The sequence below is a fragment of the Muntiacus reevesi genome, chromosome 18, assembly GCF_963930625.1.
Source record: "Muntiacus reevesi chromosome 18, mMunRee1.1, whole genome shotgun sequence".
Classification (NCBI taxonomy): Eukaryota; Metazoa; Chordata; class Mammalia; order Artiodactyla; family Cervidae; genus Muntiacus; species Muntiacus reevesi.
Genome location: NC_089266.1, coordinates 38,881,545 through 38,898,211, shown reverse-complemented (window position 1 = coordinate 38,898,211; position 16,667 = coordinate 38,881,545). Strand labels below are relative to the sequence as shown.

Sequence of the window (16,667 nt, the reverse complement as noted above, 5' to 3'; positions counted from 1 at the left end):
TCTTTTAAAAAAAAAAAATTTAATAAAGTGCTTGGACCCTTGATTTTCCCGCCGAGGGCTGTGCTGTCTAAAGTTGGAAATGAAATCAACAACATAACAGCATCCTCAGGTCCTAAAGGGGACAGCTAGGCCCTGGCACCGGCCTGGGTAAGAGCAGGCAGACCACTGGGAGCAAACGCAGATAATTTGTTCTGCCGCCACCAGACTCCCTTTAGGGCACATTTCCAGCCCTGTAATTAGGAGGATTTGTCCAGGCCTGGAAACACAGCCTCTTTCCTCTATTTGGGGGAATTTGCTCCTTTCTTCAAAGGCAGGGAGGTGGGTGCAACCTCCAGACCCCACACACATCCACTACTCCATGGGTCAGTCCCTGGCTCCCTGGAACACCCTCTGGGTCCTGGGAACTGGCAGTTCCCTTCCAACCACCCCCCGGAGCCCACTTAAGAATCAACAGCTCAGCTGCTGCGGGTGAAGCTCTTAGGAACAGGCCAGGAGTGATCCAGGGCCGGCCTGCTCTGGGGACAGCCACAGAAATGGTGCTGACCCAGTACAGCCAGAGCATGGGAAGTGAATCACGTCCTGTGTCTGTGAGTGAAGAACCGAGAACGTGTGCATGCGTGTGTGTATGCGTGTGTGTGTGCGTGTGCAGGCGCACGTGTCCCAGTGAGTCAGTGTGCCCCTGCTCCAAACAGGTCCTCCCACCAACAAACGTGCTTGTGTTTTCAGAGCTGAGCCTAGCCAGGCTCGCCCACCCCCACGAAAGCCTGGGATCTGCCACTCCTTTAGGAATGCGGGGTTAGGAATTGAGAAACAGGGTTCTTTCCAAGAGAATTTTTTTATTATTATTATTTTTTTTCTCTCTTAATTGGATTCAATGTTTCTTGCACCTGACACACAGCCTCTCTGGTGGGGAATTCAGGTTTGTGCAAAGCCAAAAACAATTGTGCCCGATCGGACCCCAGCCAGCAGCATGGCTGACCTTGACTTGAGCCCCTCTCCGCTGTCTCTGGGCTTTCCTGCTCCCTTCCCTGCACGTCCCCACTCCTGACCCGAGTCTGGCCACCTTCCTGACCTCTCCCTGTCCCCGGGGCATCTTCAAAGGGTCCAGGAGGGATGGGGCTCCATAATGCAAAAGTGCCTGAGATGGTTCTTGAAATGCCCTCTTTGTTCCCCTTTTGCTAAGGCCGCCCGATGCCACCCTCCTGCCACCCTACCCAGGACCCTTGCTGGGATGCCCACCAAAGAGCCTCAAGGAAAAATTCAGCAGCTGAGCCACACTTGAGGCCTGGGCTCATGCCCAGAGTCTCCCTGGCCCATCCAGACTGTTGCTGGCAAAGCCCTAGGCTGACAACACTGCCCAGCCTGTCGGACTAACACTGTGGGTGCTGCCTCGCCCGCCAGCCTAAGAAACCCAAATCGCCTTCCTGCCCCTTCTCCTTCCAGCCCCTTCCCAGGGTCTGGATCCCTGATGTCCAACAAGCTGCTTCTAGCTTCTCACCCTGATGCCGACAGCTGCTGTACTGGGAGTGATCGGGTGCTCTGGGGTGGCAGACGGTCTTGTGTTGCATATAAAAACATAGGTGATGCTCTAAATATCTAAGAATATTGGTCCCCTGAAGTGATTCTTGCGGCTTCCCCTTCTCCCTGACCCTCCCCACTGTCTCTTGGCCCCAGGCCCGGGAAAGCCCAGGTTACACGGGGACTACTGTTGCCAGGTTGGGATTCTAGACAAAAATCCTAGAACTCCTTTCTTGCTAGAAATCACCAATACAACCCTTAGTTCCGCAGATATAGTTTTGCGTATAGTTTATAAACATGATAAGACATACAGTTAGGTAAGGGAGTAGGGAAGGACCTGTGCATTTGTGTATATATATGTAGAGAGTGTGTATATATATATAAGTGAACATAGTTATAAAACTGCACCTCCTGTGAGAACCCCATTGCACACAATGAAGTTTTAAATTTCAGCCTCTGATGATCTTGCCTTTGGTAATTGGTTCTTGGAGCCCAGCAGCTGGGCCTGGTCTGCCAGGGTTGCCTGAGACATCAGGAATGAGAGGCATTACCCCCGAAGGAAGGACTGAGGGTGGCACAAGGTTGGATTCAGGGCAGGGTGACTAAGTGGCCTCAGGCAGGAGCCAAAACGCCACCTGCTCACGTGCCCGCACAGAGCTGGCGGACCCAGCCTCTCGTCTGTTTGCTGAGTCGAGCTTCCTCCAGGGGTGGCGGGGCCCCTTCCGACATCTCCAAATGACCAGGATTCCGCAGAGCTCAGCTCACGTGGGGCACTGTCCCATTGTTACAAATGAAGGATTCACCTCGCGGCTTTAACTGCCCTGCTGGGTGGATGCTGTCCGTGGGTGCTCGGCGAGGGGGCTGGCTGGGAACAGCTGGGTGGGATGCACTAAACCCCCCTCTGCTTGGGGCTGTACACTTTGGGTTTATGATCCACCAGCCAGGGCCCAGACAGCAGCTGAAGCCTCTACCAGCCTTTGCCTGAAACCCAGCAGATCCTCCACGTGTAAAAACAGAAAAGAAATCCTGTTCCTTGGTGGGCATGTGGCAGTGCTGGGTGCTAGCACCCCATGTCCTCAGCGGAGAGTGACCACCAGCCCCAGTATCCAGGCCAGGAGGGAGGCCCTCAGGGAGCTGCCCGAGGAGGCCTGCTGCACCCCGCTGGGGGCACGGATGGGGGTCCTGCGGGCACACTTGCCCTTCCTCTTGGGCCGCGCCGTGGGCATGAAGTCAAAGCTGAACTTGTGCTGGTAGTCAGGGGCGTAGTCCTGCAGCTCCGGGGCCTGCTTCCCGGAGCCGGCCTTTGAGACCTGGTTGCGATTCCTATGGCTGGTGCAGTTCTTGCCCGGCTTCTTGGAGCCCGACCGAGAGCCAGGCGGATGGCCGTGCGGGTGGCCCTTGTCCCTGGCGGGACCGTGGGGGGACGGGTGGTGCTCCTTGCGGGCGGCCCTGTCGGTGGTGGTGAGCGTGTGAGACTTGATCTGGTGCGGGGACGCCGGCCCCGTGCAGTTCCGGAAGTCCTCGGCCCTCAGCAGCTTCAGGTCCTGGCCGTGCAGACGCTGGGGGGACACGCAGGGGACCGCCGAGCTGGAGCCCCGGAACCTCTGCAGCCATTCCCACAGGGAGCGCCCCCGGCAGCCACAGTCCCAGGCGTTCCCGTTGAGGCGGAGGAACTCCAGGGCCCCCAGGGGTGCCAGGCAGTCACCTGGCAGCTCAGAGAGACTGTTGTTGAAGAGGAAGAGGGTGGTCAGCCTGCGGAGGTCGTGGAAAGCCTTGTGATGGACCCACTGCAGCTGGTTCTCATGCAGCAGCAGCCGATCCAGATTCACCAGGCCCCGGAAGGTGTCCTGGCCCAGGCTCCACAGCTTGTTGCCGTGGAGAAACAGGTGGCTGAGGTTGACCAGGTCCACAAAGATGTCGTCCTGGAGGTACTCGATGTGGTTGTCCTGCAGGTAGAGGTACTGCAGGCTGTGCAGGCCGCCAAAGATGCCGGCCGGCAGGGCGCTGAGCCCACACTTATAGAGGTAGAGGGCGTGGAGCTTCACCAGGCCCTGGAAGGTCTCGGGGGCCAGCGTCCGCAGCTGCCGGTTGTCGCCAAGGTCTAGCTCCTCCAGGTGCACGAAGCCCTGGAAGGTGTTGGGGTCGATAAAGGTGATGTTGTTGGAGTAGATCCACAGGGTGACCATGGCGGGGCTGAAGTGGCCCTGCCGGAGGAGGGTGATGTGGTTGTTCTGCAGGAAGATGCGCTCGCTGTCCTCCGGGATGCCCTCGGGGATGGCGGCGAAGTTGTGCGCCTGGCAGCTGACCGTCATGGGCGCGGGGTAGCACACGCAGTCCCGCGGGCAGCCGCCGCCCAGGGGCAGCTCCCCGGCCAGCAGCAGCAGCAGCAGTTCCACACAGCACCCTGGAGGGGAGAGAGAGAGAGCAGAGCCAGGTCACAGGGGGGCTGCCCAGGAGGTGGGAGACACTCGGAGAAGCCAGACTCCGCGGATATGTGAGACTCCTTGGTCGCCGGGGCTCTGTCCTCGTCTCAGCCGCACTCAGCGATCTGGGGTCTGGGGTCATACATAGCCCCCTGACTCCTGATGGCTTCCCACGCCCTGGCGCCCCACCTCTTCTGGGGGTTTCTATTCCAGCCTGGGTTGTGAGGTGGATTGGTGTAGAGGCTGTGGTCCCCCTACACCAGAAGGACTTCTTTAGCCCCACCTAGCAACCCCTAGCCCCGCCCACAGCTTCTGAGCCCCGCCCCCAGCTTTTGAGCCCCGCCCCCTTAGGCTCTGTCATCCTGGCTAGGATTGGGGTCACTGCCCATGGACCCAGCAGCCAGCCTCGGGGCTCCTGTACCCCACCGGGGTCCCAGCTTTGTCACTAACTTGCCTTTATCTGCATGTACAGATAGTGGGGCAGGCTCCTGTTCTAACAAAGTAAGTATCTCATATGGGCTCCTGAAGAGTCTTTTTATTTCAATTTTTCCTAATAACAAACAAAGTGTAAGGCATGTCACCAAAGTTTATCTTAAAAGATTTCTCATTTACAGTGCCTTCCACGTCCTCAAGCATGCATCGTCCCCCATGACGTAAGTTTCCTCATTTCTAAGTAATAATAGTTGTTCCTTGCAAAGGACACGTGTGTGTGTGTGTGTGTGTGTGTGTGTGTATGTGTGAGAGGGAGAGAGAGAGAGAGAGGGACAGAGAGAGAGGATGACTGCAGGAGGCACCAGGACTGATGGTTCTGGGGTCCTAGGAGCAGCCAGAGAGAGACTGCCCCCCACTGCGTTCCACTGTCTGGTCCCTCCCTCTCCCTGCCTCTCTGGAGATCCCAGGCTACCACTGCAAATCAGGCCTTGCCTCTCGATTGTCCCGAGCATTTCCTCTGTAGCTTCTCTCTAATTGGGCATTAATTAGGCATTCGTTAATGGATCCTTAAAATAATTTATTTTCGGATGTGTCCAGCCTGTGGTCGGATAACAGCCACGCACTCATTATCGCAGCAGCCTCATTATGGATGATCGTCATTACCTGCCTTTTTCCAGGGTCGCAGCTGCCCCAGGCAGCCTAGCAGGCGCGCCAGTGTTGTGGGGACTGGCTCCAGGTCTGTAGACCCCCGCCCTACAGGGCCAGGCCGTCATCTCGTCCGTGCCGGGGTTGGCTTCCTGATCCTTCCCTTTCAGCTTGGCCCATCAGGCCTCTGGGGAGAGCTGGGTGCCTGGGGCAGCTCGGCTGATTCTTCCGGCTGCCAGCTGTGCCCAGGGCATATTGGATGAGAGAACCAGCCTTCCCGGCCACTCTCAGGCTGGCCCCTACTCCCAGCCTCGGGCCGGCTGCTGCCCCAGAGCCGCCTGCCCCGGCTCCAGTGGACCTCACCACCCCCGACACCCTCTCTTTCCTCCTAGAAGCAGCGTCGTAAATAAGTGACAGCTCCCAGCTGTTGGGAGTTATGGGCTCCCAGAGAGTGGCAGCTGCTTCCTGTCCCCCTGTAATCACCCGGCTTCAACAACGTTTCCAACACATAAAAATCATCGCACATAATTCGGTTTCTGCATAATTGTGTTGGGTTGCGATTTCAGAGCAATTATGACCTCGGCAGTTGTGGCGATGGTGGCAGAGCAGCTGTGAGTTCCCATTCTGGGCTGGGCCACGCTCTCTGCGGCTCCTGCCCTGCTTTAGTCATCGCCACCATTGAACAGTCTGCAGCCCCGGGCCCAGGCAGGGGGGCCTTTTCAGCCTCAGTTTCCCTGTGTGTAACAAGAATAGGAGAGGATTGCTACACCAGCACTCCCTGAGTGGTGTCTGATTTCCAGTCCACTACTGCCCACCTAGGTCTGGCCAGGGGGTCCCAGCCCTGCAGGAGACTCTGCAGTGGGAGGACCCCCTAGGAGCCTGGCCCCCAATCCCAGGTTGATAATCAGGGATCCTGCCCACTGCCTTGAGCCTCCAACACCCGGGCTGGGAGGAGGGCCCAGCACACACTGGTTGCACCTTCCACATAGCCTGCCACCCCATCTCCCCTCGCTCAGCTCTGCTCCTCTGCCCGGCCCAGATGGCCCCAGGGAGGCACCCCCACCCTGCTACCCCGAGGGAGCCCAGGGTCCCCTTCCTAGCTCAGGGTGCTCATTGTGCTGAAGGGGACAGGGCCACAAAACACCCCCACCCCTTGTCCTGCAAAGACAAGGCACTTCCTTCCTTTAAGTCAGGTAGGGAGCACGGCCCGCAGTGGGAGCAGGCTGAACCCTGGCAGGCTCAGTGTTAATACCATCGACATTTGTGCAGCTTATAGAGTTTACAGAGGGCTCTGCTCACGCTCCTCAGAGCCTCAGAACTACCCTGTGTGGTGGGCGGGTGGGGGGGAAGGTTTCCTGCTTCCTGACCTGGGGTGGGGAAGACAGCCCTTCTGCCCGCCACTGTGCCTCTGTCTCTGAAAGGCCCTGGGGGGGGGGGGGTTCTCTGAAGTCATCCTCAGAGAAGCTGGGGGTGCTCCATGAAAGCCACACACCTCCCCCAGATGCCCCTGGGGGTGTTGGGGCACAGGGGAAGCCAGGCAAAGACCCTGGTTTGGGTAAAAGAGCCGAAAGTCCAAAAATCTAGGTGTGGCCTTAGTGTTTGGCATATGAACACATTTTGGCAGGTGGGAGGGGTCAGATATCGGAGGTGGGGGAAGGGGTATAAAGGTGGCACTCGGGGCAGGAGCCTGAGTGGAGCTGTTCCCCTGAGAGGGGCCCAGGAGGAGGCAGGGACCCCAGGCAATGTTTAGAGCTGCTCTCTATCCTCTGGTACCATCCAGATGCCAGGGGACCTGGGCCCGTGACCCCTGCCCCGTCCCACTGGGCACTGCAGTGGGTCTCAGCTGAGTCTGCTTCTCCAACCTGGAAGCTGGTCCCATCTCCGAGGCCCTGGACCAGCTCTCCCAGCCTCCCCCGCCTCCTCTGCCCGAGCCAGCATGTGCCCTGGTCATGGATCATCACCCTGCCTATTTCTTCCCGGGGAGGCTGGCACTGCTTCGCCAGAGCTCCTCCTGTGCCCCCGTGCCCGCTCATGTGGCCCATGGGAGCCCCGACCCACTGATTACTGATTAATGTACTAACAATGACACCGGTGCCTTTGCTGTGCGTTTTACGATTGCAAATTAGCGTGGATACAAGTCTCCACGGAGGAGCCTTATGCTTCCTCCCACCAGCTTCCTTGCCCCCTCCTGGGGAGCAAGGAGGTCACTCTACCTGAGGGGGCTGGAGAAAGTAAAGTGTGGACTCAAATTTTGAACTTCCTCTGGCTCTCGTCCTCCACTGTCTCCTCCCCTGGTCTCCTTTCCTCCCCCTGCTCCCCGCCTACTCCAGGGGCATCCACCTGACTGTCTACTTGGCTGCTCCCAGACTTCCTAGCCCCCCACATACAGATCTGCAGCCTCATTCATTCCTTCCTTCATTCAACACTTGCTGCCAGAGTCCTGGAGTATGCAGAGTGCCAGGGTAGGGAGGGGCCTGGGAAGGACTTGGCAGGTGGGTTCAATCCCTGGGTTGGGAAGATGCCCCTGGAGAAGGAAATGGCAACCCACTCCAGTATTCTTACCTGGAGAATCCCATGACAGAGGAGCCTGGCGGGCTACAGTCCATGGGGTCCCAGAGAGTCAGACACGAGTGAGTGATTGAGCACACACACAGAAGCAGATGGGGGTCTCAATACCAGACTGTCCAGCAGGTGCCAGGCCTGGAGTAGGCGCCGTGGTGTGTGCATGGGGAAGGACTGCTGCCTCGCGCCACTTCCTCCATGAAGTCTTCTTGCTCCCCTGCCCGCACAAAGGATGTGCAGAAAAGGAGAGCCATTACTGTCTTCATGTCCTGTGTGTGTGTGTCAGTGTGTGCTCAGTTGTGTCTGACCCTTTGTGGCCCCGTGGACTGTAGCCCACCAGGCTCCTTTGTCCATAGAATTTTCCAGGCAAGAATATTGGAGCAGGTTGCCATCTCCTCCTCCAGGGGATCTTCCTGACCCAGGGATTGAATCCGCATCTCTTGCATCTCCTGCATTGGCAGGTGGATTCTTTACCACTGCGCCACCTGGGAAGTCAGTCTTCATGTCCTATTTCCCTCAAATCCCCAAACCCCTCACCTGCTGAGCAGGGACCTGTGAGGGCCTGGGTGAGTAGCCAGGGCTTGGGCAGGCCCCTCACCCAGACTCAGCAGCCCATTCATAAGCTGTGCCTGTGAAAGGTTCCATAGGGGCTGGACCTCGTGGGCTGGGTGGAAAGGGCATTCCAGGCAGAGGGCAGCACGTGCCAAGGTACTGAGGTGGGGAAGTAGGCAGCAGGCCCTGTTTTAGCCCTTCTCTTAGCCTCTAAGTAGCTTGAACTCCCTAAGAGGCTGTAACTATGGCTTAAGCTGAGTGAGGGCTACCCAGGGCTGGGGAGGCCAGAGAGCTCCCCACTGGGACCAGCACCACTGATAGGGCCCCTGCTCCTGTCTCAGGGGCTCTGCAGTTTCCCTGCCCCCAGAAACAGGAAGGGAGCTAACCAAACGGGACCCAACCCTGTACCAGAACCGAGTAGCATGTTCCTTACGTGGTACCTTCCTGATACCCTATAGGTGGGAAGCACAGAGGGGAGGCGCCGGCCAGGGCCGCACCGCGGGCCAGCAGGACAGTGGGGGCATCCTCGTCTGAGGGCTGGTCTGCCCTCCCCGGCCCCAAGGTCTCGGGCCTCACTCTGGCCTGAGTCTGGCGCCTGCCCCTCCCCACACCCATGCAGGGCGCCAGCCCAGTGGGCTGATATCCCCAGGAGCCGCCAGGCAGCTCCGTGGGGCTCTGGAGGCTTAGAGACTGGTCAGCCCTGTGGTCAGTCCTTCTGCCTCTGCAGCCTGCCACCCCCCTGCACGGGGCTCGGCTCCTGGCCCCACTGCTGCCCCAGCTAGCCTGGCACTCCTCTCTAAGCCAATCGATGCTAACAGGATGGCTCTGCCGCCAACAACAGCCTCAGGCCAGGCCGGCTGTGCTCACAGAGTGAGTGGTGCCTCCGGCCACGCGGCACTGCCCCTCTGAGCCACACCCAAGCCCAGGTCACTCCTGGAGACAAAGAAGCCAGCCAGGGCAGAGCTGGGTTTCCCTCCTCTTGTCTTCTCCATGCCAGGTTCGTCCTGCCTCCTGCCTTCTGCACGTGCCATCCCCTCTGCTGGAAGCTTGCCTTGGGACACGTGCAGGGCTCCTGCCCTCACCTCTCCGTTCAAGCCCCTCCCCATGTCACCTGCTCAGGGAGACCTTCCCCAGCAGCCTTTGAAAATATTTGTTGATTTATTTAGGGGCTTCCCTGGTGGCTCAGACAGTAAAGAATCTGCCTGCAATGCAGGAGACCTGGGATGGGAAGATGCCCTGGAGAAGGGCATGCAACCCACTCCAGTATTCTTGCCTGGAGAATCCCATGGACAGAGGAGCATGGTGGGCTACAGTCCACGGGGTGGCAAAGAGTTGGACACAGCTGAGTGACTAACACTTGCAATCCATTTATGTGTTTTGGCTGCACCACTCGGCTTGTGGGATCTTAGTTCCCCAACCAGGGATGGAACCCAGGCCCTCGACAGTGAGAGTGCAGAGTCCTAACCACTGGACAGCCTGGGAATTTCCCCCCACAGCCTATTTTAAATGACCCCTTCCCTGTTTTACTTTTCCCCATAACATTTCTTCTTTCCTAATAAATTCCCGTCATTTAAAAATTGACGTTATTTTCTGTCTTCCCCCACTTGAGGGGCAGTTCCATGAGGAGTGATTTTGGCTAGTGTTCGGTGCTGTACCCTCAGGGCCTAGAACAGTGCCCGGCACACAGTAGGTACTCAGGAAGAAAACCCTAGGCCCAGAGCCTGGCTAACAGTAGGTGCTCAATAAACATAATGGTTCTGATTAGTACACGGGCCTCCGGGGTGAGCAGACTCCGCTGTGGCTCTCTTTCAAGGGGCCCTGGCCAGCACAGAGGTGACAAAGGAGGTCTTGGGGAGGGAGGGGACCCACCGGCCCTGCCTGGGACCTGGGGCAGGGTGACCAGCACAGGTTTGTCTGGGACTCAGGAGTTTCCCAGGACATAGGACTTTTAGTGCAAATATCTGAAAGTCCCAAACAAATGTCAATCACCCTATCTGGGGGCTAGGAGTGTCGAGGCCCCCCAAAAAACTTCTGACCACAGGATAAGGAGCGAGTCAACCGGTAGGCATGAGGCACGATTGTTCTCCAGACCCACACCTTAGGCCCTGTGGCTGCAGCCTGGGGCCTAGACAGAGCCTCTGTGGGTGTGTATTTCTGAACATCTACATGTATGTATCTATGTGTGTGGACATGGCTGTGTGCACATACCTGCGTGCCCACATGTCCATACTTCAGCACGCCTTTGTCTCTGGAGACCATCGAGGGGGCTGGCCACCCACCCTTTCATCCTAAGCATTCCTGAACCCCACCCCAGGGAGGGGGCAGGGCCCTCTTCCGAGGAGAGGCCCGTAACATCCCCGTCTTATCTCAGCACCCACTCTGGCTTTGCCTATAGCTCCTGCTCTCCTCCTGACACGCTGAATTATGTACCCACTCCAAGCCCCTCCAGCACACCAGGATCACTCTCAGCTGGGAAGTGGGCGGCACCTTATTGGAATAACCTTTCAGCTTTCATCTGCCGCAGCCAGTCCCCCCTGAGCGGGCCTGGCTGGGAACGCCGTGCTAATTGGGCCGCCAAGCTCTCAGGAGGCCGTGTTGGAGCAGACTCAGCCTCCTCTATCCTCTGCCTACCCGTCTCTATCACCTCCTTGCTGCGGGGGTCCCTGCGTGGGATGGAGAGGTGGAGGGGTACACTGGAGGCCGGCATAGGCAGTTCTTTATCCGTGAACTGCCTGGGCCTGGGACCAGTCCCAAAGGCAGCACATTTCAGCTGGACAAGCTCAGACAGGTCAGTAAACCTCCACAGCCTCAGTTTCTCAGTTCGGGAATGGGGACTTACAGCCCCTGCCTTCTTGGGTGTTGGCAGCACTCACTGATGCTGTGTTCTGAACTGGTACCCAGACCGGCTGCAGGGCGGGGCATCCTCAAGGCTGAGGACTGCATTACCATTACTGCTACTCCATCAGAGGAAGCTGCTGCCTCCCCATCCTCCACCCCTTGGACCCTGGCTTTCACCCCACCCACCCTAGTGCTCCCAGACCCCAGAGGCCTAGCAGAGGCACCTGATGGATTAGATACCAAGTCAGGGCTCAACCTCAAGTTCCTGCCAGGCCTTGGCTGCCCCTGGGCATAGCAGCTGGGGGATGAGGTCTTGATCTTTGTACTTGGCTGTCTCTCTCAGTCCATCCCCGCACACCTGGAGCTGCCAGCTCTCTGCACAAAGCCCAGGTCATATGAGCTCTATCTTCACTTTGAGAAGCCGTCCCGGGCTTATAATATGTGTTCACTGCTACTCAAATTTGCTTCTCAGTTTGTGGGCCCCAGAACCTGGGTTGTGTTCACCAGGACTCCAAGGCTGAGGACAAGGGCCTCTGAGACACCAGCCCTTCCCAGGGGTTTCAGAGAAGACTCTGGGCCCTGTCTCCTCCATCTGGAACCAACTGTCTGTCCCCACAAACCCCAGAAAACTGTAGGCCCACCTGCAAACAGACAGGCCCCCTGACACCCGCGTGGTGTGATTACTGGGCTGGGAACCTTCCTAGGGGGCTCCTGAGGGCGTGTGAGAGAGGGGAGCTGGGGGAGTGTTCTACCAATCCCTGAAGGAAAACAGAAGATCGAACCCAGCCTTTGAGAAGCGGGTGCAGAGCTCTCCACCAGGACCCCTTGCTCTGAGTCCCTGCCTTGCTGCTTGTGAAAGGTCTTCGGAAAGCATGTCCTGTTTATCGATCACCCCGTTCTGAATCTATCCTCCAGTTCTTTCATTCATGAGAGGAACAGCTCCAAGCTCAGTGCTACAACGGTGAGTGATGTGACTCCTTCCCTCATGGAGCTCACAATCTAGGGGAGATGATTTAAACAACCAGAGACGCCCAAACTGACACAGGGAGGGGGGCACTGGGGACACAGGAAGGGGGTTTAAGACAGATGAATGGATGGCCTCTCTGAGCAGTGGGTGACACTTGAGTTGACACCTAAGATTAAGAAGGAGCTGAAGAACAGCTTTCCAGGCAGTGGGAACTGCAGGTGCATAGGTCCTGGGGCAGAACTGAACTTGGTGTGGATGAGGGGAGAGGGACATGTGATGGGGTCAAAAAAGGCTTTAAAAGGCTCAGTCAAGAGTTTGGTTCTGGGACTTCCCTGGTGGCACACTGGATAAGAATCCACCTGCCGACGCAGGGGACATGGGTTCAATCCCTGGTCAAGGAAGATCCCACAGCCCGCGAAGTAACTCAGTCTGTGTGCCAAGCTGTTAAGCCTGTGCTCCAGGGCCCGGGAGCTGCAACTAGGGAAGCCTGTGTAACCCAGAGCCTGTGCTCCACAACCCCTGAGCCTGCGCTTAAAGCCCGCGTGCCACAACTACCGTGCCCTTGTGCTGCAACCACCGAAGCCCGTGCGCCTACAGCCCACGTCCCGGAACAAGAGAAGCCACTGCAATGAGAGGCCGGAGCACCACACTGAAGAGTAGACCCTGCTTGTCGCAACTAGAGGAAGCCGGCACACAGCAAGGAAGACCCAGCACAGCCGTAAATAAGCAGAGTTTGGATCTGATTCTGTTTCTGGCAGGAAACTAAAGCAGTAGCAACCTGATCAGATCTGGGGGGAGCATGGCTTTGTGGGAGCAAGAAGGGAGGCAGGGAGGCCTACGGCTGTCATCCAGGAGACATGGAGGGTTCAGAAGGGGTAGGGGCCGTGGAGACAGACAGCAGTGCACAGGTTGAGAAACATCTGGGTTGCAGAACTGACAGGACATACGGATGGACCGTTGTGAGGGAGACAGGAGGCTGCAGAGGGCAAGAATACAGCAAGATGGGAGGAGCCTAGGAAAACAGGCATGGGGCCGTGAAGAGCTCTGCTTAGGATGAACAAAGCCGTAAGTCTTAGAGAGATGATTAGCTGGAAGCTGGTTGTACAAAACTGAAGCCCAGAGGTAAGACGCACACTTGGGAGGCATCGGCATAGAGATGGTATTTCCATCCATGGGAATGGATGAGGTCACTCCTGAGAGTTAAGAGAGAATTTAGAGTCAAGACTTCCCTGGCGGTTCAGTGGTTAAGACGCTGCACTTCCAACGCAGAGGGTGTGGGTTCAATCCCTGGTCAGGGAAGTTCCACATGAGGCATGGCACAGTCAAAAAAAAAAAGAGAGTGCAAGAAGATAGAGGATGGAGGATTGTGGCAACACAGCAATTCTGAAGGTGTGTAAAGGAGAAGGAATGGGCGATGAGGTCAGAGGAAGCCCAGAACATGTGGCGTGACTGAAGCCAAGAGTGTTTTGAGAAGGAAGGAGGAATCAGTCGTGATGAGAGTGGCTGAGAGTTTCTGGGAGGACTGGAGAGTGTGTTTGACAACGTGGAGGTAATGGGTGATGCTGGAAAGTTCATTGCTGGTAGAAAGCTGAGGCTGGAAAGTTTGTTGCTGGTAGAAAGGAAGGGGCAGAAGCATGTGGGAATGGGATGATGAGTGGATGGGAGCTGAGGAGGGAGGCAGCACTGGATCAGACAGGACAGGCTGCGGCACGCTGATGTGACAAGGGACCTAGAATCTCCACGGCCACGACAACAGAGACTGGCTTCTCACTGAGGCAGGGCAGCCGCCGCTCTGCTCAGGGACGCAGGTGGAGAGCTCACCCTCTACCCAGGACACTGCTGGTCTCCTGGCAGAGGGGACAGAGGACTGGCACTTGAGGCTTTCATTTCCAGGGGTGCATGTCACTCCGGCTCACGCTTCACTGGTCAAGGTCCTTCAGAGGGCCCAGCCTGTCATCGGTAGGAGAAGGATGAAGGCTCCCAGGGGACTCTGGGGTCAGCAGCTGGGAGCACCCAGAGGCCACCCATTAGGGAAGCTTGGCTGCGAAGGGAGCAGAGAGTCTGGGCAGGACCCGAAGGGGTGTAGGGTCCAGGGAGGTTGTTTGTTTTCTAAGATGGAAGAAAAGACACTAGAGTCTGTTTGCATGTTCCTGGGGGTGATCCAGGAGGAAAGGGAGAGAGAAACTGATGCCTTAGGAGTGAGAGGACCAAAGAGACCAAGATCCAGAGGTCCAAAGGAACACCTCCCGAGCAGCTGTTCCTCCTGAAGAGGGGAGGATGTGTTAGCTTCTGAGGGCTTCTATTTTCTCCCGGAAGTAAGTGGGGTCATCAGCTGAGAGCAGAGGGAGGGAAGTGGGTGGGAGCTTGAGGAGGAAGAAAACGGAATGAAACAGGCCCTCTGTGTGGTGAGAAATCAAGCCACCCTGGTCACACACAAGGTCTGTGGGGATGAGGAGACAAAGTGCCTGCAAACCCAGGCTTCCACGGCCACTGCCCCAGGCTCTGCCCGAGCTCCCCTTACCGTTCACTGCACAGGGGGGGCTGCCTGGCCCCTCCCATGAAACTTGCTCAGGCCACTCCCCTGCTGACATTACACTGTGTGTGTGTCCGACTCTTTGCAGCCCCATGGACTGTAGCCCACAAGGCTCCTCTGTCCATGGAGTTTTCCAGGCAAGCATACTGGAGTGGGTTGCCACTTTCTACTCCAGACCCAAGGATGGAACCTGCGTCTCTTATGTCTCCTGCATTGGCAGGTGCGTTCTTTACTACTAGCACCACCTGGAAGCCCCGACGATACAATTAGCTCAGCAAATATTTACTCCCCCACTTTCCTCTGACCAGGCATCACGCCAAGAGGGCTCTGGGGATAAAAGACCCAGTTCCTGGCTTCCATGAACTGACTGACAATCTTCCCCAGATGCCTTCAGGAAAGTATGTTGTGGACATCTGTCACTCTTGTCAGCCACCCAGCAGCTAAACCTTCTTCCTGTACTTGGGAGATCTTCCAGTTTACGTAGATGAGCCTTTCCTTCCCCGTGGAAGCTGAAAAGGTCCAGCCCTCACTTTCCCAGCCTCTCTTGAAGCTCCGCCAAGACCCAGGGTCGGGGCTCTGCCACTCGACACGACTACCCCAGACTTCTGAGCTGGGAGTTAATGAGGCAGATACACCGGGGCTGAGCAGGACCCATGCTTGCCAGGATGACAGCAGCGGCAGAGCCAACGGGGGCAGAGGGTGCGGTGAGAACCTTAGAGGTGCTCCCTGGAGGTGTCTTTGCCTTCACTTGAGCTGCTGTTCCTACCTGTGGAGTCCCCAGCCCTCTGGGAGATTCTGTGAAGGACTCAGTATACTTCCAAAAAAACTGCCCTTTTATTTAAATTAGTCAAGGCACCTGTCTGTTGCTTGCAAATAAGAATCCTCGCAGAGGTGAGGTCCCTCCTGCTGGGCATGGCTCCCAAGCCCTCCGTGCTCTGGCCCTGCTCCCCCAGTTCCTGCTCTTCTTGTGGGAGCAGTGCCCTAAGTTTCCTTGGGGTCAGGGGGGACCACCCCCCAACTAGTGCCGGGTGTGTGGAGCTTATCCCAGCATGTCTGGTGAGTGAATGAATGAATGATTTCGCTGATGTGATTCTAGCCCAAAGCAAGGAAACCAGGTGCTAGAGTTGGCTGAGATGGCTTTTTACGGGTAAACACAGGCGTGCGTGCTCAGCCACTTCAGTCTCTTTGTGACTCTATTGACTGTAGTCCGCCAGGCTCCTATGTCCATGGGATTATCCCAGCAAGAATACTGGAGTGGGTTGCCATTTCCTCCTCCAGGGGAATTTTCCCGACTCAAGGATCGAACCTGCATCTCCTGCATTGGCAGGCGGATTATTTATACCACTTGAGCCACCTGGAAAGTCCAAATATATACAATATATATTTTACAGTAAGTTTTAGCAGCAGGAGAGACCTCATGCCGAAGAGGATAATTTACCAGGCATTTCAGGCCTCACCTCACAGACCTTTCTCTTTTGACCCTTTTGCAGAATCTCTCTTGATTGGCTCCTTAAGACACTCGGCAGGGAATGCTTCAAATGGATCTGCGGTGTTCTGTGTGTTAAGCTGAGCAGCGGGCTCAGGGATGTTAACTTTCTTATTCTTTATACCTTATATTTGCTTACATTTACTCTTCAATAAAAGAAATAAATCTTACAGAAAAAAAATACCCTGCTGAGTTTAGCTGAGAATCTTAGGTCCCAGGCCTTGAACTGCTGTCTCCTCCCTGCTGGCGGAGCCCCCGTACTTTCTTCAGGGACCCTCGTCTGGCCAGCCACCAGCACAGGGGAGCCCCTGACCCTTATCCAGAGAGCTTTAGTCCAGATGGCAGGGGGCTTCCCAGTGTCCCCAAACCCTACCTATTTTCCGCTACAAGGTTTTTCTTTAAAGTCACTCTTCCTCACTTGTTTTAGCTTTAAAATAATACTTGCCAATTGTGGAAAATGTGAAATGTATAGAGCTAAAAAGGGAGAAAAATCACCACAATCCCATTATCCTTGACAATCATCCATGGGGCCTTGCTGTACCTTCTTACGAGACTTCCTTCATTTACGTAGGGATATATAAAATTTAAATAAAAATTTTATTTAAAGCAATAAAATTGGGATCATGCTATATATGCAGCTCTGTAGCCTGCGTTTTCTGCCTAACTTCTTCATTCGTTCAGCTGCTCTCCAGGTGCCTCCATCTGTGAGTT

At 56.4% G+C, this 16,667-nt stretch overlaps 1 protein-coding gene across 1 annotated transcript in view; it reads right to left on the bottom strand.

Annotated features, from left to right (window-relative positions):
• Nucleotides 1-863: 863 nt before the first annotated feature.
• The window catches only part of RTN4RL1 (reticulon 4 receptor like 1), a 72,788-nt gene continuing 56,984 nt past the window's right edge, over nt 864-16,667 (bottom strand). The window contains exon 2 of the mRNA XM_065910664.1: nt 864-3,922. Coding sequence (XP_065766736.1) covers nt 2,595-3,922 — 1,328 coding nt within the window. The 3' untranslated portion in view covers nt 864-2,594. The remainder of the gene's footprint in view (nt 3,923-16,667) is intronic.